At 45.8% G+C, this 26,653-nt stretch overlaps 1 protein-coding gene across 2 annotated transcripts in view; it reads left to right on the top strand.

Moving 5' to 3' along the window:
* Nucleotides 1-26,653, top strand: part of Enthd1 (ENTH domain containing 1) — a 107,019-nt gene that overhangs the window by 4,020 nt on the left and 76,346 nt on the right. Inside the window, exons 1-2 of one of the 2 annotated variants that reach the window (XM_052160729.1) lie at nt 18,651-18,903; nt 20,735-20,983. In XM_052160729.1, coding sequence (XP_052016689.1) covers nt 18,666-18,903; nt 20,735-20,983 — 487 coding nt within the window. In that variant the 5' untranslated portion in view covers nt 18,651-18,665. Of the gene's footprint in view, nt 1-18,650; nt 18,904-20,734; nt 20,984-26,653 lie in introns of those variants that run through there. The other variant, XM_052160728.1, reaches the window with a different exon arrangement.

Genomic DNA, 26,653 nt, shown 5'->3' with positions numbered 1-26,653 from the left:
ACAACCATGCATTTTGTTTGGTTGTGGTTTTGCTGTAATAAGTTTCCCTCTGTGGCAAAGAGAAGTTTCTTTGATGAGGGGTGAGAACTACACTTAGCTGTGGGTATGCAGATAAGTATTTCAAATGTAGTTAGGGATTAAACTGGATTAATAAAATGACAGTTGTAGGTTCTCCTCCAGGATCCCTGACTTCAGTGCCCTTGGGTAGTTGGATAGGTTTCCAGAGCCGGGCACAGTTTCCTGCTCTTGATGAGCAGGCCTCAAGCCAATTAGAAAACTGTTGGTCACCGCCACAGTGTGCAGTCACCCCTGCACCCTTAGCCTCGTTGTGCCATGTTGGTGTTGGTGTTGATGTGGTGTGTGGCATCACAGCTGGGTAGCAGTGTTGGCTGTCTCCCTCCTTTGGAAGCTGCATGTCACCTCCTGGTGCCATGAGAACTGGTCCTCAGGGAGGACGCTTTCAGGTCAGGTCCAGCTCAGGTCCTCTGGGCCTTGTGTGTCTGAAGTGCATGGTGTCATCAAGATCAGGGACTTACCTTCTACCTCTTGGGGGCAACTGAGGACAACAGAAATAGGCTATAATGTTTATGTTTTAGGTTCTCTTGGATAACCCTGACCAAGAACTCAAAAGAGGGTTTCTCATGCCTGGTTGTTGTTGTTTGTTCTTAGATCTCTGGCTCTTGGGAGGGAGCATTGTCATTCCAGATTGGAAATTTTCATTTAAACTACATTCATATCTTTATATACTCACTATATGTTTTATAAAATATTTTAGGTAGATTGATAATATATGTGTGCTGGCTAGTTTTATGTCAACTTGACATCATCTATTAGCCATCTGAGAGGAGGGAACCTTAGCTGAGAAAATGCCTCCATAAGATCTGGGTGTTGGCTGGCCACGGTGGTGCATGTCTTTAATTCTAGCACTTGGGAGGCAGAGCTTGAGGTTCTCTGTAAGTTCAAGGCTAGCCTGGTCTTCACAGAGAATTCAGAGATGCCCAGGAATACACAGAGAGATGGTCACAGCATGGTAGAGGTTGGCATGGTGGCTTCCTGCTTTGACCACTGTGCCTAATTGCTGCCAGATTTCCCCATTACGGTGGACTCTTCCCCTCTGGAACCATAAGACAAGCAAGCCCTTCCTGTAAATTGTCTTGGTCATGGTGCTTTCTCCAGTGGTGAGAGTAGACAGCCTTCCCTTGTTCTTAATTTTAGGAGGAAAACTTTCAGGCATTAAATATTATGTTAGCTATGGGTTTTTTTTCTTCCTTTTTCTTTTGTTTTGAAACAGGGTCTCACTGTGTAGCTCAGGCTAGCCTGGAAATCACAGTCCTCCTGCCTTAGTCTCCTCCTAAATGCTAGGATTACAGGTTTGTCATACCATATTGGTTAGCTGTGGGCCTTTTATATTTGCTCAGGTTGAATAGGTTTTATTATGCTCCTGATATGTTAAGTGTATTTCAGTTTTATTATTATCATTACTATTATAATGTGTGTATGCAAATGAGTGTGTGTGTGTGTGTGTGTGTGTGTGTGTGTGTGTGTGTAGGTGCTTGTGTGCTACAGCATGCACACAAAGGTCTGAGGATAATTTCAGGAGTCAATTCTCTCCCTCTACCATTCCCAACGTATGGGTCGTATTGGGGATGACTCTGGGTCATTGGGCTTGGGGGCAGGCCTCGTTACCTTCTGATCCGTCCCGCCGGCCCTTGAGTATATTTTAAAACTAAGAAACCATGCTGAGTGTTGTCAGTGCTTTTTATGCATCTCTTGAGGTGATTATGTGTTTAAAATCCTTTTATCTGTGAATATGATCTATGACCTTGATTTCTGCATTCCTAGCATAAATCAGATTTAATCATGGTGTGCATCTTGCTTTTTAAGTGTTTATTTTAGATTAGGTTTTAGGCTTAATGATGAAATTGGAGAACTCTTCATGAGGTTTTATCCTGCTGTGCTTGATTCATTCAGAAATTTTTATACAAATCAACTTCTATGAAGATTAAGTTTTTATTTATTTATTTATTTTTGATTAAGGTCTCACTGTTTTACTATGTAGTCCAGGCTGGCCTAAAATCCACACTCTTCCTGCCTCTGCTTCCTGAATCATAACATAAATTCATTTTTACAAGGTAAACCAATACTAATTAAAATTTTCAGGTTTCCCCTTGAAAATTCCAGAGCAGCTATTTTATCACCGGACTGAGGACTTTGTAAAGCAGACAAGCTGGTTCCTGCTCTAAAGAGCTCCTGAGCTGTTCTACAGAAGGAGCTCGGGAAGTATAGAACTGTAAATGCTCAGATAGACCTATTTATGCATTCGTTCCAGCTTTTCTGTGAACACGGTGTGAGTACATTTAAACCCGTCTTCATGAAGGTTTTCATATTCTCTAACACTTGAGCTTAGGACCAAATATGCAAGCGGAGTACAAGAGTGTAGGTCCTCAGGGACTGGTCATCACTAAGACAGCAAGAAAGGCAGGGGCATTGTGCGTTTATCTGTGCACTTTAGAAGGGCGTTGGCACATGTCACATTTATTAATTGAATATTTGCTAATAAATGAAAATAATTACCTTGGAGGATTGCTTTATCTTTCCCTTACCTTCCCCTCTGCATTTATTTTCCCAGGGAGCGTCGTACTGTAGAAGAAATGCTCTTGGCATCATTCAGTCTGTATTGCAGCACGCCTCTGTGCGGACGGTGATGTGTAGTCAGGAGTTTGGCTCCCAACCTGTCTTCACACGTTTGCCTCATTAGCCTTCAGTGCAGGCTGCTCTGTCGACAGGCACTGCTAATGGACTGCTTTGTATTGTGCCCCAGAGGTTCTTTCCCCCGAGAATGTTCACTTCTTGCTGTTGTGGATTTCCCTTTAGTCTTCCCATCCCCCATCATAAACCTTTCCTGTGTATGCCCGGCCTCCCTCCCCTCCCTGAACAGCAGCATGCCAGTGTACTGCCTTTTAGGACACACCGAGTGGATATATGAGATGTATGTCTATATCATGGTCTTAACCAGGTTCTGAGGGCACATACCATGTATAACTCATCTTTTTACCCTCAGACTTTGGCACATTAAAAAAAAAAAAAGGAGGGACCCAAAATGAGGTGTTGAATCATTGAAAATCTGCTGGATAAAAACGATGTTGCTGGGTTAGAGAAGGAAAGCGGGTCTCTGAGAAAATCCTAGACCACGCCTCGTGACCCAAGTATTACCACTGGAAGCCTGTTTGACTCACAGATCAGCAGGGGACCAGATTCTCTTTAAAAAAAAAAAAAGACTTCTGGTTTGTTAAGACTTCTGGACCCTTAAATTTGATGGTCTCTGTGTGTGTGTGTTTGGGGGAGATCTACTTTGGCTTCGCCCCACAAAGTTTAATAAGCTGAGTTTTCATTTCACTCAAAGTCAGTTTTCCTTCCCCCTTTTTATTCTTTAACCCCTGTCTTATTCAGAGGCGTGCTGTTTAATTTCCAAATATTTTTTGGATTTTCTAGCTATCTTTTTCCTGATGTCTAGAATAATTCTGCTGTGTTCTGAAAACAGATACTGTATGATTTTATATTCTTCTGAATGTATTGACATGCACCCTGGCTCAGAATGTGGCCTGTCTGGAAGAATGTTCTGACTGAGCTTGACGAGTATGAAGTAGCCTACAAATGTCTGTTACATTATCTTTTACTCTGTGGGGCTTGAGGCGCTCGTTGGATGTGTAGATGCTAAGGACTGTACGCCTCCTCTGAGAAGGACACCTATGTTGCCACGCAGTGCCCTTCCTACCATGGATGAGTTCCTTGGTCTGATTTCTGATGTGTCTGAGATTAATTATGCTTGCTATACCTGTTCATGCTTTCTTGTGATTAGTGTTAGTGTGGTATATATTTATAGGTTCAATTTTCTTAAATCATGGGGCATGAGGCCAGGGAGGGCATCAGTATCCTCTTCTATCAGTCTCTGCCTTATTCCTTTGAACCAGGATCTCTCTCAACATACAGTTCATGTTTTTCAGCTAGGCTAGGAGTGAGCCAGCCCCATTGATCCTCCCATCTCTGTTCTTCACAGTGCTGGGACATAGGCTTTTGAGAGAACACATCCAGCATGTCACATGGATGCTGGGATTTGAACTCAAGTCATCGTGGTTGTTCAGCAGTCTTCTTTAGTCAGTGATCTCTGTTGCTACCATATGTACGACTTTTTCTTCAGGAACAGCCATATCAGGCCTAGCTCATCTCCTCCCTGACCACTAAAGAGTGTGTCTCACTTTGGTGCTCAGACCAGACAACTTGCTGTCCTGTTTTAGTCTGCTATCTACAACTACAAGTACAAGCCCCTATACACAGCCTCTCCATTTACTTTTAATTCTTAGTGTGTTTTTATATTTAAGGTGAGCTTCTTGCAGACAACATTTAGTTGGTTCTTGTTTCTTGGGGCCATTTCTGTCCTTTAATAGGTGACTTACTCACTGGTACTCAGACTGATTTCTGATAGCAGGATTAATAGCTGCCATTTTCTCACTGTTTCAATCTGTTGGCCTTGTTCTTTGTCTCTTCCCTCCCTCCCTCCGTCCCTCCCTCCCTCCCTCCTTCCCTCCCTCCCTCCTTTCTGCCTTTCCTTCCTTCCTTTCCTCCTTTTACAGGTACTTAAATAGAAGACATTTGTATACCAGCTCGCTGCCTCTTTGTGTTGAATTGGCAGTTTTATATGATCTCGTTTTCTCTTCTCTGGTGTGTCAGTTCTGTATCCTCTCACTCGGCTTTGTGAACCTTTGAGTTTGTAGCATATGTGTATAGCTAGCCTGGCCTCATTATTAAATAACACTATGCTTTGCTTTGGTTTAGTATCTGGGAGGCTTGGTTCCTAGTCAGAGGCACTACTGGGGAGTAGGAGGGGGACCTTTCAAGAGGTTAAAGCCGAGCAGGAGGCCATTGATGGCACAACTCTGAGGAGGATTTATGAAACTCTAGTCCTTTTCTCTTTCATGTTTTAGCCATGGGGCAAACAGGTTTTTTTTTGTTCTTTTTTTTTTTTAAAACACATTCTGCCTTATTACAGGCCCTTCAGCAGCAGAACCAATCAGTCATCATGGCCTGAAACTTCTAATAGTGAGACCCCAAATAAATCTGTCCTCTGTATAAGTTGGTATGTGTTACAGCTAGGGAGAGCTGACTAGTGCACGTTCCACAACCTCATGGGTAATGCTAGTGTCTTATGATAACAAAGCAATTCTAGCTTTTCCTTCCCATACATTATATTATTGCCATCAGTCATTTTGCAGCCACATAATCAAATATATTCTTACTACCATTGCAGTAGGCTCTCACATAGCCAGACTTCCCTTGACCTCACCCTGTAGTCAAGAATGACTTTGGATTTCTGCTCCTCCTGCACACACCTCCAAGTGCTGCTGGCATTACAGGTATGAACCACCAGACCAGGTTTCCAAAGTGCTGGAGTTGGTACCTAGGGCTCTCTATGTGCTAGGCAAGCCCTCTACCTACTGAGCTGCATCCAGCCCAGTGTTAGTTACCGTTCTGAAACAACTGTTGGGAGATCCATAAAGAATAAGGAAATGAAAAACTTTTGTTCCCTTCACTAACACCAACTCTTCTTCTTTCCTGAGGATCTGTTTCTGGCCTTCGTTGTTCTACTTCTTATTAAAGAGGTTCTTTGATAAGGGTCTCCTTCCTTCCAGGCAAGAACTTTGACAGCAAACCCCTGAATTCTGGTTGGAGAATGTAATTCCCCTTCTCAATTGAAGGGCGTTTCACAGGGTACAGAATTCTACCCTGTGGTTTCCCTTGCATCAATTTTAATATTTCTATTCGTTTTCTCCCTGCTTGCATGGTTCTGAAAAGATGAAGAATATGGTTCTTGCTTTATAGGGAAGGCTTCCCCCCTCTGGCCTCTTTCTTCACCTTTGATTTTTCTGGGGTTTGAAAACACTAACTACCGGGCGGTGGTGGTGCATGCCTTTAATCCCAGCACTTGGGAGGCAGAGGCAGGCGGATTTCTGAGTTCGAGGCCAGCCTGGTCTACAGAGTGAGTTCCAGGACAGCCAGGGCTACACAGAGAAACCCTGTCTCGGAAACAAAACGAAACAAAAAAGAAAGAAAGAAAGAAAGAAAGAAAGAAAGAAAGAAAGAAAGAAAGAAAGAAAGAAAGAAAGAAAGAAAGAAAGCAAGAAAGCAAAGCAAAGCAAAGAGAAAAGAAAAGAAAAGAAAAGAAAAAAGAAAAGAAAAGACTATCTCTGGGTGGTTTTCTGAGAGAACCTGGACCACAGGCATTAATCTGGGAGCAGTTCTCAGTGGCTGTCACTCCACGTATTTGGTCTGTTAGTTTCTCTCTCTCTCACTCTCTTCAGTCCCCACCGACATCTGTTACATCATGGCTGTCCCGCAGATGTGGATATTTTGCTCCATTTCCTTTTCATGTATTTCTCTCTCTGAATTTCTACTGAGATGGTCTCAAACTGGAAGGTTCTGTGCTCAGCCACGTCTTAACTAAAGGCGCTCTTTGGCGTTTTTCATCTTTCTGCTTTCTTTTTGGTTCCTCGTAGCTTTTCCACCCCTCTGCCTGCTTCTCTATCGTCTCATGCCGTCCTGTTATCTGTTAGTGCCGTCCGCATCTCAGCCACTGCGGTCTCACAGTGATTCCAGCATCCCTGCCAGGTTTGATTGTACTTCTCATGCTTGCTCTGTCTTCAGACTGTGTTTCTTGCCTTTTAGTCTGTCCTGTAATTTTTCTCCAAATTATGGGCTTGATATCAGGTGGGAGGAACTGTGGGAAAAAGGCTTTTCTAACAGTGATGCCGCGGTAAGGAAAGGAGGCAGCGAGAATGTTCCCATCGAGAGGCTAGGTCTGTGTTTTAGTGATCCTGTACCGGGATGAACTTCACCTGTGCTTTCCACTTACCCCACCTGCCCCTCTTCAGTGGCGGGACCACAAGAGTAGATTGGAGTTGGGTATTTCCCTTCTCCCAGATTGACGAGGCTCGGCAAGCCCATCAGATTAATGCTAGTTAACACATTTCTCTGAGGGTAGAGCTTAAGAAACATAGAGTGCTCTTGTCTATTAAAAAAAAAACAAAAACAAAACAGTTCTAACCCTATCTCTCCACCAACAGAAAGAACTGGGATTTTCTGTGCCTGATTTATAACTGAACATCACCACAAGTGCACAGATGCAGGAAAACCATAGCACTTCTAGGGTTTGGACTCTCCGTAGTTTGGGATGCTTACTGGGCACCTTAGAACATATCCCCACGGGTAGAGGGTTCTGCTGGAAATATCATCTCTTACAGAGACAATAAGCTAAAGCCCAGACGTACATAAGGCTGCACAACCATTAACTGAACACAATTAAAACTCATACATCCCAGCATCACTTGGTCAGATTTGGTTACTATACTAAACAGCCTCTCATAACTGAGCCTGTCAAATACCTTAGCAAGGCTTCATTGAGCTTCTGGAATGTGTTTAATTAAAATTGTTTAGAAAATGCCCAATGAAATGTGAAACTTCGTCATACTATTAAATCATACACTTAGACAAATATGGTTTTGTTTTGTTTTTCAGGACAGGGTTTTTCAATGTAACCAGTCCTGGCTGTCTTGGACTTGCTTTGTAGACCAGGCTGGCCTCAAACTCACAGAAATCCACCTGGCTCTGCCACCTAAGTGTTGGGATTAAAGGCGCGCACCAGGATGCTCAGTGATCTTCTTCTAAACCTAGATTTTTGAAAATATGTTCATTATAGGTTGTTAAGTGCCTTTTTATTCCGAACTAAGTGAGTTGTGAAATTGCAGTTGCTTTTATTTACATAGGCCATTTTTGCATGTATCCACATATTTAAATTAAAGGCATATTTCAAAATTGGACACATTTTAAAAGAACAAAATTTCAGTGTTATTAGAAAGCTATGTTAAGCCATTTTCCTGGAAGTAGCATACTTCGGTACATTTCCATGTTGACTTTCTAGGGCCATCCTCAGCCCCTCTCTTAGGAAACAAGACAGCTCACATCCATCATGGCTGGTTTGTGCACAGGGAGCTTCTGCTTTCCTGTCCTGTCTCCAAAAATGACAGAGAATACCAATACCTATACCTTATTTACCCACCAAACCTTAAACAAACTAAGCCTTTAAGCCGTCAATCACGTTACATTAAAGTGCAGAAGCAAATATTCTAGAAACATAATGCTTTATTTATATTTATGCTTAAGCTATAAATGACTAAAATAGTTTGTGGTGATTTGGATTCTGATTCCCAATGAAGGAAAGAAAACACCAGGTATTTGCTTTCTTAAAGATTTAGACAGAGAGGGATCACAGGGTGGCAGGAGGGAAAGGCAGAACCAAGATTGTATCCTTTCTAAGCAACTGTAAGTAACTCAAAAGACCTGAGCTATTTACAAAGAGTTCATGGAAAGAAAGAAAAATAACCTTTTCCTTTTAAGATAGAGTATCTCTACAAGGCCCTGCCTGCCCTGGAAATCACTATGTGGACCCAACTGGCTCTGAACTTCCAGAGGTTCCTTCCACCTCTGCCTCCTGAGTACTGGGATTAAAGGCACGCATTACTTACCATACCCAGTGGAAAGATGGCTGGGCTGTTAAAGGCTAGGCTCACCACCAAAAATGCAAGAAAAACATCTTTTAAACACAGGAGTATTTACTTTAGATGTGACTGGCCAAGGCAAGACTAATCAAACAATTGCAATTTGGAGGTATTGCTCCTTGTACAGAGAAGTCTAGACTTGGGGTTGCAGGAGGCCGATGGCTCTCAGCCAGTATGGGGCAGCGGCTAAGCAGCATGGAGGGAAAACTCTCTAGCTTCAGAGTGGCTCAGACTTAATGTTTTCTTTTTTCCCCCTACTGTTGCCAGACATCACTAGTCAAAACTTTCATCAGAATATGTCTGATGTGTGGTTGCAGACTAAAAATGCATTTGTAGGTATGCACTGGTGGTGGGCTAGTTAACGCAGGCTCCCGGAGTACATTTGTAGACTTTCTCTGCAACAGACTTGTTTTTATGAGCAAATGCTTTCCTTTAACAAACACATTACAGGTTTTGGGTCGTCAGGAGCCTGTGGCTTTAAGTTGTGCATTTAAGCACAGTTTGTTTACTTAACACAGTGGCATGTTTCAGCCATTTGTTCCCTTTCAACAAATAGAATTGGACTGATAATTGTGAGAGCAAGAAGCAAGACTTGAATTCATTTAAAGTTGAAAGTGACCTTCACCCACCTGCTAAGTCTTCCTGCCATATTCCTTATTTATTGTGCCCAGCAACGGCAGAGAAAGCAAACAGAAGAAAGAGAGAGGCAGGCGAGGGTTGGCAGTGCTGTGTCAACAGAGTTACTCTGGATTCTCATCGAATAAATAGCGATGGATCATAGGCCAAAGTTAGTCAAAGAATTGAGATGTGCACTGTCTTTACAGATGCTGTCTGCTCCAACTCACTAATGCTCTGACTCGGGGTGAATTTCTTCATCACCTTAAGCCTTGATATTATCTTTCGTAAAGTAGACTTCATAATGAGATCGGAGAGTGCCCGTTGGCATTATAGATGTGTTTGAGGGTCAGGTGATAACAAGCCATCAGTGTGATACTGTTAGGGCCCAATCTTTTGTTATCCGCATTTCCTGGGACATGTGCTGTCTCTGAAACAGACAGAGCCCAGAGCGAGTGCTCACTAGGAATGCCTTGCCTGTGGTCCTGAGTAAGGGATACAGTTCTCCTCTGCCAGCCCCACGTCCATCATAGTCCTTAGTACACTGGCATTAAGACCTCGATTTACATGCCAATTCCTTCTCTCTCTCTCTCTCTCTCTCTCTCTCTCTCTCTCTCTCTTGTGTGTGTGTGTGTGTGTGAGTGTGTGTGAGTGTGCGTGCGTGTGTGCTGCTGCTGGTGGTAATGAAGTCCTTGTATTTGCATCTTTGGTTTTCATGATGGGGGCATTGAGCATTTGCCTCCTGAGTGACTGACAGTCTGGTTGTGTGGCCAGTATGCCTCTGTAGGTCCAAAGAAGGGACTGGTAGTTCACAGGTACAGTGTGTATGGAGGGTGGGCAGGGGAAGTAACCTTTTAAAATTTGTTTCATTATAATAATAAGTTACCATCATAAATAACTATATGAAAAAGAATAAAAGGAAATGGAGGGAGTGTTAATCCCATTTTTATTATTACCACAAAATGCCAAAGACAACTAATTTCTATAAAGAGAAGAGGTGAGTTAGCTCACAGTTCTAGGGATTTGGAGGCAGGGTCCCAGTACCTTTAGTCTAGAGAAGATGTCATGGAAGCTGGAGTCACAAAACTGGGAGGAAGAAATCCACCTAAGGCAGGAATCTAGAGTCTGCTGGGTCTTTTGCAAGAGCATGGTTCCGAGTTAACTTAAGACTCCCACTAGGGCCACCTCTTAGAGATTCCAGCTACACTGTCAGACTGAGGAAGCCAGAGTAACACACTAGTCTCGGGGACACACTAGTCTCGGGGACAGCCCAAGCCCTATAGTAGTGCAGCAAAGGGGGGAGGGGAGGACACTGGTGCTGGGGGCTTCTGTTCACCGGTTGCTGATCATTTAGTGCCAGTGACCGAGATTGTTTTTTTGTTTAACTATTTTTTTCTCCTACACATTTGCTTAATTCTTTTCCTTTCAGATTCTACCAAGAATATTTAGGGTTTCACTTAATTTAGATTTATCTAATTTAATTAGTTACAAATTTTATAAAAACTCACCTATGCACAGTAAGGAATGATCTAGTGTCAAATAGCACTGAGGGGAAAACAAAGAGCCAGGTGGCCAGCAGCCATACTTAAATGTTCTGATGTCATGGAGAGGACTTTAACAACCAAGGCAGGAGCATGGGGCTAAGAGGGTCAAGGGCTGGAGACGCAGCTCAGTGGTAGCAGAATGGTTCCCAGCGTGTGTGAGGCCCTGGGTTTGATGCCAGTACCACAAAAAGAAATAATAATAAGAAAGCTCACCTATGCCTGGCCAATCTATGCTATAGACAGATTTTGTAATCTAGAAGATTAAGCAGATGAGATTTATCAAGTAAAACCACTCTCCAAAGTCTAAGTAAACAAATGTGTGTGTGTATGTGTGTGTGTGTGTGTATGTGTGTGTGTGTCCTAGAAAAAGTGTCAATATTTTGAGGAGAGTGCTGCTGTGCAAGTGTGGGGCCCTGAGTCCACTCCCTAGTGCCCACATAAAAAGCCAGGCCTATAATCCTAACAGGAAGAGGAGACAGGAGGACAGTGGCTGGGACGCGCTGGCCAGCCAGTCCAGCCTAATCAGCAAGCTCCAAGTTCAACGAAAGACCGTATCTAAAATAGCCTGGTGTAGAGGACAGAGGTGAGAGTCACAAGCCATATACTTGGTCCTAAGAACACACTGTAAAGCCAAGGAGGATCAGGAGTTCAAAGCTAGCCTCAGTTACATAGCAAGTTTCGAGTTTGTCTGGGCTCTGTGAAACCCTGTCTCAAACCAACAAAATAAGAAAGCCCAGGATCTCTTGGAAGGCTGACATTAAAACTTAAAGGGTATAAAGCTAAGAGAGAATCAAGAAGCCCCACAGCCTCCAGTGCTTTGGTTTTATACTTCCTATGTCTGTCCACAGGCTCAGACATACTTCGGAAACTGTTCACCTACGTGCTCCGGAAGGCCAGGGATGCTGAGAGGCAGGGAGACTGGCTTAGCAGCACAGTGCTGCATGATGGCCTTGAGCCAAGGTACTAAAGACACCTGGAGTTTCTACATTTTCTCAGGCACAGGTCCCTTCTTGGTGTGCTGGGTACATGAGGGAGGACACGTAGCACCCACAAGGACGCGTGGCTATGTAGCTCTGTGAGTTTATCAGGGACGAGCTGTCTGGAAGCTGCAGCCCCAAGTGAACTCCTCTTTATAAGTTCAGTTCCTCCCCTTCGTTGTTGGTTGCTTCCTTCTCCAAGAAGCATCCCATCTCACTCCTCCCCGCAACCTCCTTCAAGGTGGAGCTAGCCGGACCACACTTGACTCTGCTGTTAATTCGTAATCCCAACCAAGGCAGTGAAGGTGGACAGGCCACTTGTGGGTCTTCAGCTCCACTTGCTGATGTTTCCACCCGGGAAATGAAGGCTCTCAGCCAGTTCAGGCCTCGGCCTGTATCAACATTCTCTCTCCTATTTTATTTTTCTTGAGACATACATTGGTATATTCTCTCTCTCTCTCTCTCTCTCTCTCTCTTTCTCTCTCTCTCTCTCTCTCTCACACACACACACACATTCTATGTAGCCCTGGCTGCCTGGCTGTCTTAGAACTCTCTCTGTAGACCAGGCTGGAACCCAAAGATCCTCCTGCCTCTGCCTCCTGAGTGCTGGGATTAAAAGGCATTCACCACCTGGCCTGGCCTCGTCTCTCTTTTTATAATGTGATACGAATAGAATTGTAATTTGTCACCTATAATTCCCTATTCTCACTTATAGAAGAGGCAATCGCCTTGGCAACTTTCTTAGCAAGAAGACAGATGTTCTGATGGGACTCCTATTACTGTGCCCAGAAGCACAGTTTTGATGGTTGGTGATAATTCTGAGCTTGCTTGAGCTGCCCTGTTTTTCTTAGAGTCGCCTGATTTATAGTGCTGTCATTATCCTCTCAGAGAATTTTCTGGATGCGTTGTCCAGAGAAATTGTTCCAGATCCCTATTGGTGGGGAGCACTTCTCAACCCTACAGAGAAATAGTAATACAAGTCATGATTGATTCTTCAGGATCCATCCACTGGACCCCAGAAGATCAGCTGCTAAAGTGTTAATGTGCCATTAGAATTGGGCATTTCTCACAACTCAAGCAGAGAGGTTGATGAGTCAGGGAGGGAGAAGTTATCCCAACTCGAATCCCACATCTACAGCCAAGGCCTCAAGTCCAGAAGCTACTGGACTGTTAGCTTCTAAGATAATCTCTTTATTTGAAATATGGGGGCTCCACTGGGTAGACTAACCAGGGCCTACTCTGTAAAGAGGTCATGTGTCCTCTGTTTCCAAGAATAACCATGTCCGTGTTTCCAAGCACAGCCACAGTCAAGCAAGGCCTTGATTTACTCCCAAAGAGCAGAATAGCCAAGAGAGACAGACCAGAGCAGCCAGAAGCCCTTCTCAAGCCAAGTGACCCGAGAACCAGATTCTCACCTGGCCTTGACAAACAAAACAAAACAAAACAAAACAAAACAAAAAAACAACAACCAAAAAAGTTAATTTTGTTCATCTACATGGACATAAGCATCCAACAGGGAAGTATAGCAAAACACTATAGTGATTGGTATGTTGTTTTTAATAGTTCAAGGGAATCTCACTCCATAGATATAGGCTTAACCATAAAAGATGTTATTTAGACATCTATTTCTCACTAATAATTTTCCTTTCTAAAAATTATTTTTATGTGTATGAGTGTTTTTCCCTCATGTATGTCTGTGCACTATATGTGTACAGTGTCTACAGAGGCCAAGAGAGGGCATATGATCCTCTGGAACTGTGGTTGTAGCTGATTGTGAGCTGTCATGTGGGTGCTAGAACTTGGACCTGTTTTTCTGGAAGAGTAAAGTGCTCTTAATCTCTGAGCCATCTTTCCAGCCCCATAATTCAGAACATCCTTTCTTTCTTTCTTTCTTTCTTTCTTTCTTTCTTTCTTTCTTTCTTTCTTTCTTTCTTTCTTTCTTTCTTCTTTCTTTCCTTCCTTTCCTTCTTTCCTTCCTTCTTTCCTTCCTTCCATCCTTTCCTCTTCTTTTTTAGTATTTATTTATTTTATGTATGAGTACACTGCAGCTGTCTTCAGACACACCAGAAGAGAGCATCAGATCCCATTACAGATGGTTGTGAGCCACCCATGTGGTTGCTGGGAATTGAACTGAGGACCTCTGGAAGAGCAATCAGTGCTCTTAACCTCTGAGCCATCTCTCCACCCCCTCAGAATTTTCTTAACAAGGAAAATGCTATCCAGATATAGTTCGTCCTGACCTTGGCTTAATTCGATACTGCAGCACATGTCTACAGCCAAGAGAGACAGGCTTGCTGTGGCTCTCCTGTTTCCAACAACGTTTCTGGGTGCAAGTTTATTGCTACTGACTTAACATGGAGGTTGGTTCTTCCCCACTCTTCTTTTGTAGTGCAGGGAATGGAATTTATTGAGCCTTGGAATTTTTTTAATTAAATTTAGCAGTAAAGAACACTGGGAACAGCACTTGCTGCCAAGCCTGATCACCTGGGTTTAACCCCCAGATCCCACGGTGTGGACGGAGCAAACTGACGCCTGCAAGGTGTCCTCTGCCCTCCACCCTAGGACCACGGTCTTTGCTATGCAAACAGCACATCCTCACACCCAAGCAGCATGATAGATTTGGTGTTTTGATTATCCCACCGTGTGGGCTCTGAGGCTAGAGCTCAGGCTGCCAGGCTGGCCACAAGATCCTTACCCACTGAGCTTCCTCACCAGTTCCTTTGGATCCTTTGAAGCAGTCTCCTGTGTAGCCCTGGCTGGTCTTGAACTTGTGATCCTCCTGCCTCAGTTTCCTGTGTGCTTATAGGATTACAAGTATGTATGAATGAAGACAATTTTTAAAGTCATATTTTATTAGTTTTTGAGTGCTTCATACATGCATACAATGCACTTTTACCTTATTCATTCTCTACTCCTTCCCTTAACTCCTCCAGACACCCTCCAATCACACTCCCTTCCCAACTCCAGGTCTTTTTTTTTTATAGCCCACTCACTGATTCCAGTTCGTGCTAAGTGTTTTCCACTAGAATATCTACCTATAAGAGACCACACCCTTGAAGAAAACTGACTCTAAAATGTCTCCCAGGAGCCATCAACTGTCCATAGCTCCCCAGACAGGGGTAAGGACTAATGTTCCTCCTGCCTCTGTGCTGGAATGTTGACTGTCTGGATCTTATGCAGGCCTTGGCCAGGCAGCCACAGCTGCTGTGAGTTCACGAGTACAGTGGCCCTGTCTTGTCCAGGAGGCAGTGTGTGCTCCGGCCCTCCTGGTCCTCTGCTCCTTACGGTCTGTGTGGATGAGGTGTGATGCAGACGTCCCATGTGCGGCTGAGCCTCCAGAGCCGCGTGTGAGTCTCTGCACAGAGAGGCCTCTCTGGTGAGGTCAGAGAATGGCACCAACTGTGGGTATAGATAAACTAATTTAGAAGGCACTTTGATGCTTTAGTCAGTTTAGTCAAATATAGCCACAGGTTCTCCTCCTGGGGCCTGAGAGCTCCCTAGCCAGGGCTTCCTGGCCAGATTTGCAGATCATTTTGATGTGAGGATTCAGAACTTCCCTGCAGTTCCCAGCCCTTGTCCTGGAAACTTCCGGATGAATACTAGAACCTTGCTATCTGTCTTTTATGGATTTTAGTTACTTTTAGTCTTGTGGCCTCTCTGCTGTACTCATGGCTCTTCTCAGCTGTTGAGTCTAAGATGGTGAGGGTTAGACTGTAGCCGGCACGTCTATTGGAGTCTGTTCTATCTTCTAGTCTTATTTGCCTTATGCTCATTTTGAGTTTGTTTCATCACTCTATGCACTTATTTACATATATGAGGTGTGCATTTTCTTAAGTGTGTGTGTGTGTGAGTCAGGAGGACAGCTTTTGGGATTCTGTTTCTTCCTCTCACATTGTTTGAGGCAGCTCTCTTGTTTCAGTCACTCTGCCACTCTGCTAGCTGGAGCTCAAGCGGCTACTGACTCTCCTGACTCCTCCCACTTCCCTGAGGGCGTGTTGATTCTCTTGACTCCTTCCACTTCCCCGTGGGCGTGTTGATTCTCTTGACTCCTCCCACTTCCCTGTGGGCGTTCTGGGATTACAGGAGCAGCCAAGGCTTACTTGGTATGTGGGTTCCAGGGATCAAACTCAGGTGTCAGGCTTGGGCAAGAAACGCTTTTACCTTCTGAACCATCTCTCCTGCCCTGTGTTAATTTCTCAATGAAGAAAAATTTAAAATCCTACAGAATATTGATTCGGTAGAAGATTCTCTTGACACATGTCATTGGAGCGGGACTATTCTTCTTGACTGTGTAGTGTAGGTTAGAGTGCCGGCCTCAGACTCGTGGACAAGGAGGGTCTTCCCACAGCCTCACGTACGTGCTTACTTGACTTTCGGGTTAGTTGCTCAGTTTTATCTCCTCTGTACCCGGCTGGGCTGCCTTCCCAAAGTGGCTTGGAGTTTGAGCCTTGTAGTAAAAGTAGGGTGTTGCAGACACGGGCTAGGGCCAACAGGTGACTTAGCCTAGTTCCATGCGGTAAGACTGCGTTGTGCCCTGCTTCTAGGTCCATATAAATAGCTCTCAGTAGATCTGTCCCAGAGAGAAGTGAGTCCATCGCCCCCTCTCACTTTCTTTTCATAAACACAGATCTTCGTCCCCAAATGGCCATCTCTGACACCTAAGTAGTTCAGGTCCTTGCCACCAGATCAAGAGAGCCCAGCACCTCGTGGCTCCAGCGACACTCGTGGCTTTCTCCTTTGTATTTCCTTGTGGAGTTTGGTGGTTTTTTTTTTTTTTTTTTTTTTTTAGGCTGGCAGTGCCTGCTCTGCCAGGTGTGTGGAGCAGAGCAGAGCAGTTCTTTGAAGCATGGCTGTACTGTGCCACATGATGGGTGGGGTTTGTCTGTCTGTCAGTTTTGCAGTGCTGTGGTCGGAAGTCAGGACCTTGAGGATGCTAGGCAGATGCTAGGCTCCACTAGACACCCTTTCAGCCCCTGACTGAAAGAGGGTTTGTTTTTAATAGAAATAAATAACTTGGTCAGAGATTTTAGATCAGTGCCAGTGGGTTGGGACTCCTTTGGGGAGGGGGTCAGGGGTCACATATCAGATATTCACGTTATGATTTATAACAGTATCAAACTTACAGTTATAAAGTAGTCATGAAATAATCTCATGGTTGGGGGAGGGGGGTCACCACAGCATGAGGAACTGTATTGAAGGGCCACAGTGTCAGGAAGGTTGAGAACCACAGGTGTAGAGGCTTCTCACTTTGTTCCTGTCCCTGCCCTCTTCAGGCCTCTGAGAAGGTACCTGGGAGGGAGGATTAATAGGTAGATAACAAGCTACCATAGGCAACAAACTATCTGAAATCTGAACTGGAGGAGATGGAGAGGGAGGATAGAGTTGGTGGGTTTGATTGGTAGACCTGATACCCGAATGGGGAGGGGCATTGTCTGTTATCTTCCCCACTTAGAATAGAAGTAAAATTCACCACAGCAGGAATGCAGTAAGAAGAGGGGATGTGGGTAGGGCTGCTCAGGAGGGAGACCGGATGTTAACATATCTTTTGAGTGTTGTTGATGGCAGGCAAGTGTCTTAGCACACATTCTTCTGTAATAGACCTTAATGCCCAGGACCTTTGAGTCTCTCCTTCCCCAGCGTTCAGGAACATTCCGTGCCATGGGCCTCATTTCACACACTCCTCGCATGTCCTGGGGACAAGCAAGTCGAGTTCCGGCCTTTGTGGGTGTTGGAGGGAAGGCCATCTATCCAGGTCAGCTTCTAACCGTGGCACAGCTCTAAGGGACCCAGGTAAGGTGCTCTCCGAGTGGCTGGAAAGAGGGCCTGGCCAGCTCTGAGGCCCCGTCTCGGTACCCTCCTCACTAAGACATTTGTGACTGCACCCCACATTCATGCCCAGCATGTCACCCTTCCGACTTTCTTTAGAAAACTTGTTTTGGCTTGAAATCACCCTGTCGATACACCCTGGGTGTGTCATCCAACAGAACCTCAGTGCGCATGCGCACTTGTCCTCTTTTCTGGCTGGGTCCTCAGTGCTCAGAACACTCCTTCAGCTGCTCCAGGAATGATTCAGTGACTACAGAAGCCACCATGCATGGACACCAGTCTCTTGCATAGCTGCTCTAGTGATGCTAGTCCCGTCTCTTACCTGGGTTTGAGAGGGCCCAGGTTGACCTACTGATTGGCCCCCTTCTTTCCTGTTGCTAGGTTTCAGACCCAGGATAAGGGGCTGAGGAGCATATTTTCCATGTCAGAGCAGACCTAGCCTCCAGATTCTCCCAGCATGCCTCAGTCCAGGGCCTGGGCTGACCTTCCCCAGAGGCTCTTTGCTATAGAACCTGGACACTTTGGTTTCTCCTTCTCTTCCCCCTCCTCTTCCCCCTTTCCTTTTCTCTGCAGAGCACTTTCTCTCTTTCCCCCCTCCCCCTCTCTCCTTCCTTGGAGCCAGGGAACTTGCCCCCCCAGAGCAACTTTCTAACACGCCTGCATTGAATGCACTCTACCCTGGCTTAAACTGGCTCGTTTCACTGGTGGAGAAATAACTTGCCGCATATTGATCTTGCCTCTACTCTGGGTCTTTATTATTTTTATGTGTTTATTAATATTTTTGTCACATTTTGTGCTTCTCTCTTAAAGATATTTATTATCTTTACTTTATGTGTGTGGGTGTTTTGCCTGCATGATATACGTGTATCATGTGTGTGCCCGGTGCTCACAGAGGCCAGAGGAGAGTTCTGGATCCCCTGGAGCTAGAGGTAATCATGGTTGTGAGCCACCATGTGGGTGTTGGGAATTGAACCTGGGTCCTCTGCGAGAGCCACCAGTGCTCCTAACCGCTGAGCCATCTCGAAGCACTGTACTGTGCTTTGCCACTGGAGGATGTGGACTGTACTTCCCCTCCACCCCCCAGCCCCCACCCCATGAGCCATGACAACACAGGTGACTGCTTCAAACTGTGCCAGTCAGTCAGTCAGTCTCTGCATGGATTCCTTCAGCTTAGAGGAAGAAGAGGGAGCCCTCAGACTGGAGTGAAACTTAGTTCAGAGACTCTGCCCTATTCCTTTCTTCTTTTGGACCAGAAGTTGTTGTCCTTCCTGTACTGTGAGGGTCTTAGGCTGTGTCCTCCTTCGGGTCTTTGCAGAAGCCTATTGCTTAAAAGTGAGTGGATGCTCTGGTTTGTCTATCTCCTCCTTGACGCAGGCTTAGGGGCTCTTCTCGGCTTTTCTCACTTCTCACTGTGGTGCTTTAGAGGAGCCCGGGCTGGCACAGGGGCGGCAGTGGCTGCTCGGGGAGTTAGGTGGCGTGGAGTGAGATGCCCACTCCTGGGCAAGTCCTTTCCTATTTGGGGCGGATCGCAGTGGCCTGGCCTTCTCCGAGCTGCTTCTTTTCCCTAGGGGAGTCAGATGCTCTGAGGAGGAGGCTCACCAGGACAGCTAGCTCTCTACCTGCCGTGCCTGCTCGCCACTTAGAGCGAGCGAGCTTCTGATCCCACCAATCCCCACAGACTCTGAGTAGAATGTTCCAGTTCTAGTCTGTGATTTCTAGTTTCTAACTGCGGGCATTGCAGGAGGCTATTTTAAGGCAAGCAGCTTTCTCAGGCAGCTAAGTCGTAAATTGGCCCCCAGCATCTTTCCGCAATCTGCTTCATTTACACCATAGCTAGGAGAACATTTGAAACTTTTTGATAATGTTTCTTTCTTAATTCATTCCCTCAGTAAATATTTATTGAATATATGTTATGTGCTATCAGTGTCTGCAATGAGACTCCTCTCATGGGGTTTGTGTTCTCAGAGAGGAAGCAATCAACACGGGAACACAGGTGACAGTGGGCAGCGGCAGATGCCACAGGCAGAAACAAAGCAGGACAAGGGATAGGCTGATGAGGTGGGGCTTCTTCAGAGGGCAGCAGGAGAAGTGCAGCTCTGAGGAGGAAGAGGAGAAGAGGAGGAGGAGGAGGAAGAGGAAGAGGAGGAAGAGGAGGAGGAGGAGGAGGAGGAAGAAGAGGTGGTATCTGAGGAGAGACCTGATAAGTCAGGGATCCTGCCATGGAGAGTTCCTGCAGGAAGCAACCTCTGCCTGAGCTTCTGTTGTTGGTGAGAGACTCAGGGCTGCAGGATGAGGTCAGAGAGAAAGAGATAGCATGACACAGTTCTTTTTTTATCTCCAAATCTAAACGGTCCCCTCTCCTCAGGGAAAGACCATGCCTGACATCATCCCCAAGAGCTCCAGCAGACTTCTTGCTTTTCATATGGCACTGAGAGGGCCCAACACATAGTGGGGCCTTTTCAGTTAGGGACTGTGAGGTGTCCACTAGAAGCCCGGGCCGTTTAGAACAGGATCTGAAAAAAATATATAAAGGAAATGTGGGAGGAAGAAGTGGCTCGGCGATGAGACTGGAGACTGCACACACTTGCCGTCTGTGCAGGAGCGTGTGGAGGCCGGAAGTTGAGACAGGTGCCTTCCTCAGTTCCTCCCCACCTTATTTCTTGAGGTAGCGTCTCACTGAACCCAGAACTCGCCAGTTTGGTTAGCTTGGCTGGTCAGTGAGCCTCCGGACCCTCCTGTCTAGGTTCCACAGCATGGAGGATGCAGACATACAGCGCCACTCCTAGATTTGAGGTGGGTTCCGGGGTCTGGACTCAGGTTCTCCCGCCCTCAGAGCCAGCACTTCACCCACTGAGCAGCCTCCCTGAGCTGCACACTCAAGCCTTCTTTGTGTGCCTGTGTTAGTTGATGTATTGCAGTGTATGGATGGCTTTCCAAAGAAAAATCCAGTAATGCATTTAAAATGAAAAGTGTAATGCCAGATAAGCTACAGTTCCTCATGTATTGATGATGTGTTTGCTCAGTGGCACTGAGTGTGTCACTCACAGTCTTCCTGTCTTTCCACTTGGCTACATTGTGCTCTCCTTCATTTGCTTTACAATAAAATTAGTTATAGTTTTAATCAGTTTTTCCTTTTGTAAGCAAGCTCTCTGGTGTTTTTCAGGTCGCTATATCCGGGAGAGGTCTAAGCAGGTCATCACTCTGCTGATGGACGAGCAGCTGCTTTACAAAGAGAGGGAAGTGGCGACGTGGACAAGGCAGCGGACCTCCTACTCCATGTCATTTCCTAGCAGATTACCTGCCTCAGGGAGCTCACCTACAGCATGTACTTCTGTTCTCACCCCGGAAAGCCTTACCTCAGAGAAGAAGCAGTCGCAAGACTGCAAGAAGACTGCGAGTCTCCACAATAAAAGTGCGTACCGTAAGCAGTGGCCTAACACGTGATAGGTGTCCATTGAGAATAGCTAGAAACATAAAACACCAGCTTCCCACAAGTTACCAACACCGTGTCAGCAGAACTGTCCCACTATAAGACTCCATTCTGCAGGGAACAGAGATGAAGGAGGATATTCAGTAGATAGTTGGATGGAAGTTTTAGGAATATGTTGCTTCTGAATTCACATAAAATAGTTCCCAGCTAAAGCTGTTAGCCTAGAGGCTATTGTTCTTGGAATCTTAATTTGCAGCTTAGTATTTTTTTTCTAACTGGAATACGAAGGAGTCTTACTTTCTGGGAGTTGGGGACTGGGAACATGGGCATGCTTTTTAAAATTCGGTGAAGATTCTAACAAGCTAAATATTGTCCTAACATGATTCTTTGTAAGGCTTTCCTTTGCCTAGAACTTTGACTCTGGATTGCTGAATTTTAAAAATGAGGGTCGGGGAGATATAACATTATAAGGGAAAGGAAACTCTTTCCTATTACTCTCTCTGAAACATCAAAGAATGCTCCCTGGCTGTGGCTTCTCCAGCGCCTGCTGACGAGTTGTGCATAGATGTGGCCAGGTGGCTAGGAGAAGAAAAACATGGGTAAAGTCTGACTTAATCTTAGCTGCTTCTTGAAAGCAACTAAACTCAGTGCTAGAAGTGTGGGCATCATCAAGGGGGTTCCGGAGACCATCTCCTGCTCACAGTATCTATGCTATGGCGCTGGACTGAAGGTTTGCCCCCACTGATCCCTATGTTGAAATGGAGTTTGCAGTGTGCTGACAGTGGGAGGTGGGGCCTCTGGGGGATGGTTAGGCCCCAGGGGTAGAGGAACCCTGAGACCCTAGAGAGCTCTGTCTTACACTCCTGCTGCTATGCGAAAAGGCGGCTTCTTAAGGCCCGACCTTGCAAACACTCTGATTACAGGCATCCTGTGATCGGAAACAAGCACTATTGTTTCTGAGTCACTCATTTCGCGGTACTGTTAGCAGATGGAACCCACCAAGATAGCTGTTATGTGAAACCCCAAAAGAGCTGCAGGGAGTCAGCATGTGCCGTGAATTCCAATTGTCAGCCAAGCACAGAAACTTAACAACATCAGCAGTTATATCAACACAAACTAGCCCTGAACTCATCCTCCCCTGACTCTGTCAAGGGCCAGCTTATACCTGTGGGTCACTGACAAAGAAAGGTATTAAAAAGAGTTCTTTGTAATTAGAACAGTAAATAGCACCAAATACTTCTAGAAGTAGTGGAGCATTTTTTCAGGGGACCCATTTATCATGGACTAAGGGCCCCATAGAAATGCGGGCCACCCACGACCCTCCTGAGATTATTCACCGCTCTTGATGTTTTCTGTCATCTTTCTTGCTCTTGTGTGTGTGTGTGTGTGTGAGAAAGAGAGAGAGAGAGAGAGAGAGAGAGAGAGAGAGAGAGAGGTACATGTATGTGTGTGCATGTTGAGGGTACTGAGGGTTAATCCCAGTATCTTCTTCACCTGAGCCCCACTATTTTTTTTGAGACAGGGTGACTCCCTAAACCCGGATCTTGTCGGTTCAAGCAGGGTGACTGCTCAGTAGCTCCAGGTCTCTACCCACAGTGCGGGGACTACAGATTATGCTGCAGTAGCTGGCTGCTTACGTGGCTTCTGGGGTTCCTTGCTCAGTAGCCAGGTGCTGACGTCCAGTCCAGCTTCAGTGCTGTTAGCAATTGTCTCTATCCAGTTCTGTGGAGCAAAGGTGGTCACATGCAAGTCATATGGATTATATAGGTCCTCATGCTTACATGGTAGGCCCTTTACCAAGGTGGTCACATGCAAGTCATATAGATTGTATAGGTCCTCATGCTTGCATGGTAGGCCCGTTACTGGTGGAGTCATCTCCCGGGCCCTGTCTGTCAGTTGCTGACTCCCTATCTTCTTGAGTGTTCTTGAATGCCCTGCAGCAGTGGAAGCAACAGAGGTGAGGGAGTCAGTCAGACAGTAGCGGGTCCTTTGTTAAAAGGAAACGCAGTCAGAGACAGAGTGACAGGGATGGCATCATTTGGGGACAGATATGGGACAGGGCAGCATTTTGGAGGAGCCCAGGCTACAGTGCTGAAGCAGGTGGTGGCCCAGTGGAGGAACAGGAGGGTCACGTGCTCCTGCCCCTAACCAGCCACAGCTTGGGTGACAACAAGCTAACAAAATGAGTCCCTAAGTTACTGCACAAATAACTCATCCCTGGCCATGTCTGTGAGGCACACAAGAAATTCTGGTTTGTTAATTTTATAGTCACACTAAGAACTAAGCAGCATCTCCCAATGTTGTAACACACCTCAGTCACCAGGAAGAGCTCTGAATGACTTTTTTTTTTAAGTCATGAACTTAAGATATGGTGGCACACAACTGAAACTGTAGTAGTAAGAGACCTGCCGGGAGAATGGAGCTTGAACTAACCTGTGCCAGCCACACAGCTAGACCATGCCTCAAAGGAGAAATCAGTTCTGGAGCTTTGTTATAAATGCATTTAGCAGCACACACATATACAGTGGCCTGCCATCTGCCAGGCACTACTCTAGGTATGGTAAGCAAATCTGGTGTGTCCGCTGTCACGGAAGTGACACGGTGAGATGTACTTGTACTCTCTAGTCAGCTCCACAACAACGGGGTCCAGGAGCGAGGCCGTGGGAAGTACTGCTGGAAGCGTGGGTTTGGATGCAGAAGCTGCTGGAGCCCTGTTTACAGAACTGCGGTTGGGCTATTTTTATTTCGCTTACCGCTGTCTGCACTAGATACACAGATGTATGTGTTTGTGCTTAGAAGGGAACGGCTGGGCTGAGTCAGGGTAGCTGTATACTATTCCATAGTCACCATTTCTGTGAAGGGGTTGGATCACAAGCTGCACTTTAAAGGAAGAAAGAAAGCAGACATTTGAGGACAAGACTAAGAAAAAGGAAATGAAATGGGCATGGGCCTCCTTACTGGGGCAAGAGAAGTAGAAAGCAGTGCACAGAGATGGAGAGACCCAGGTGAAGTGGGGAGTCACGTGTCATGAGCAATGGGGGGGGGGGGGGGCTGCGGAAATCCTAGTGGCTTAAATGTAGTGGGGGTTTCTTTCCCTCCTTAGTAATGCAGAATAGGTGTCTAGGGACTATGGTGTGGCTTCCTGCGGTATTAGCAGATTCAGGTTCTTTCTGTCTCGTTGCTGTACCAAACTCACATCACATAGCTACTTGGGTACCAGTGTCATTTCCATACTCTTGGTAATAGGAAGAAAGGCACTCACCCAGCCACGCAGACACTGCTAGTCGCAAGGGAGATAGGGAAGCTGTGTGTCAACTATGCCTATTTAGAGAGAAGGGGAGAATAAACAGACTGTAAAATAATCTCTACCACAGCGGGGAAAGGTACAAGCAGAAGGCAGATTAGGCGTGTAAGAACTGCTCGTAAACTAAGTGGAATAAAAACTAAATTTGAATATGCAGAAAAATGTAGGCAGATACTTGAAAGTTCTCTGAGCAATTAACAAAAGGGATAATAAATGGTGTTTGGAAATTTCAATTTGCTAGAACTTGTGTCTAGGAAGCAGTTTAGGCCTTGAACAGGAGGACTGTTTAGCTTAGTCACAGAACTTCGCTTATTACAGAAAACAGCTGTTTTGGGGAGATAATTCTTACTGCTTTGTGTGGAAATGAAGGAGATGTGGGTTGTAGGAAGACTGCGAGGAACAATGGTTTCTGTCTGGGCACAGGGCCTGCTCTGGGTGGGAGAGAGGAGCAGACAGTCATGTTTGAAGACAGCACCACATCAAGGGAGGCAGCAGGCTAAGCGGATGTCACACAGAAGAGAGCGGGAAACTGAAAATGACTTCTGCATCCGAGTTAGAGGAAAGAGGTAGAGGACGGTATCGCACAGGTAAATTTCCATCTGCGGGAGTCTAAAGATGTGCCTGCCTTATTTACTTACAGCGGGATGCGCCGCTGAGGGCATCACTAGAAAGCCTCGCGTTGCAGCAACAGCTGCGCTGACTGCTTCGAGGTAAATGAGCACGGGAAAGGAGCGCATGCGCAGAAGCAGCCTCTGCGCATCACCACTTCTTGTTTTTTCTCTCTGCTCTTGAATGTTCCCCCCTACGTTTTAATTCTTGTCAATTGCCTGGGTGGTTTTTGTTTGGAAGATTTTGATTTTGAAGGAAGAAATGCATTGAAGGCTAATTGCTGTTGGCAGGCTGCAGAGAGCCCCTCCAACCCAGCCCTGGCTCCGCGGGTCTCACAGGCCCTTCCTTAGAAGGGCGCCAAAGCCCCTCTCTGAGAAGCATTGCCTTCCCACCCCAGTTCCTCTGAGCCCCCTGGAAGGTGTTGCCTTGGTAGTATTTACTGAGGATTCCTCTGGGCGGCGCGAAGTGTAATGGCACTGTGTGTCTTGGAAGCACTCCTGCGCACAAGGTGGCTGCCGGACCAGTTAGACTGCAGATCATCACCTGCCTCTGCAGTTACAGCCAGCACCACCGATGCCACTGTCTGTACTGACAACCCTGACACAGGGTCAGACTTGGTTGCCTCTGTACACACGCAGCAGCTGAGGGGGCTCACGGATACATTGACTGCCACTGAAACGCTTGCACTGATGAGGCCTTCTGTTGATCTCTTATATTTTATAAGTAAACAAAAAAACACCCTATAATTCATATCCCCTGTCTTCCCAAAGCAACAGTCTTTACAAAGGATATTGACTTTGCCTGCCTTTTTGTTTTGTTTAGTTTAGTTTTGTTTTGTTTTGTTTTGGAAAAGATCCTTTGTTCCTGTAAAATGATGCAGGCTCTCTGTAACGATGTGGTCCCTTCTAATCCCGGTCCTAAGCAGCAGTGCATAGTGAACCTAACCCTAGGCATACATACACAGAGGTGACTGACAAGAGCTCTGGACAGTCTGAGAGGAGTGTCCTTTAGTTTTTTTTTCCTCCATGGAGGAGAGGAGCAGGGTCTCAAAGTATAGCCCCAGGCTAACCTCGAACTCAATCTTCCTGTCTCAGCTTCTCCAGGTCTGAAATCACAGGTGCATACCAACTCAATTATATTATATGCTGATTTATGGTAAAAACATTTCGATCTTCTGCTTCTAACAATAATTTGGGGGCCCCTTCTGTTGCATGATCACCAGTAGTCGTGAAGGACGCACTGAGCACTCACTGTTCCCACAGAACTGTGAGAACTCCAAGGACCTTTCCTTCCAAACATTAATAATAAAGTCAGAAGAGAGTGTGAGTCAGTGGGACTGGAAGTGTGTGCATTGAGGATGGACCTGCTGAGTGCAGGCCCCGCAGGGGTTGGCATGGGTCTGCCATGCTCTGCAGAGGAGACTGCCTCAGTTTACCAGTGAGTCCCTGGGGTTTTCACCAGAGAAAGTTAAGCAGAGAGCTCACAGGCTGGAGACACCATAGCAGAGGAACATAAGCAGGGACACACACACACAAACACTTGCCTCCCCCCACCCCCACGTACCAGTCCCTAAAAATGGTCAGACGCCGAACACCACACGACATTTAAACATTTATGTAAGCAAAGGATGGAATCACACATTGTCAGTTTTAAAGAAATTAGAAAGACTAAATGGATGAATTTTTTAAAAAAGAACTTGATTTTTTTTTAAAAAAAAGAAGCCTACTTTAACAAATTAG

Source organism: Apodemus sylvaticus, chromosome 17 (genome assembly GCF_947179515.1).
Source record: "Apodemus sylvaticus chromosome 17, mApoSyl1.1, whole genome shotgun sequence".
Taxonomy (NCBI): Eukaryota; Metazoa; Chordata; class Mammalia; order Rodentia; family Muridae; genus Apodemus; species Apodemus sylvaticus.
The sequence above is the reverse complement of the archived record's forward strand: the minus strand, read 5'-3'. Positions and strand labels throughout refer to the sequence as shown.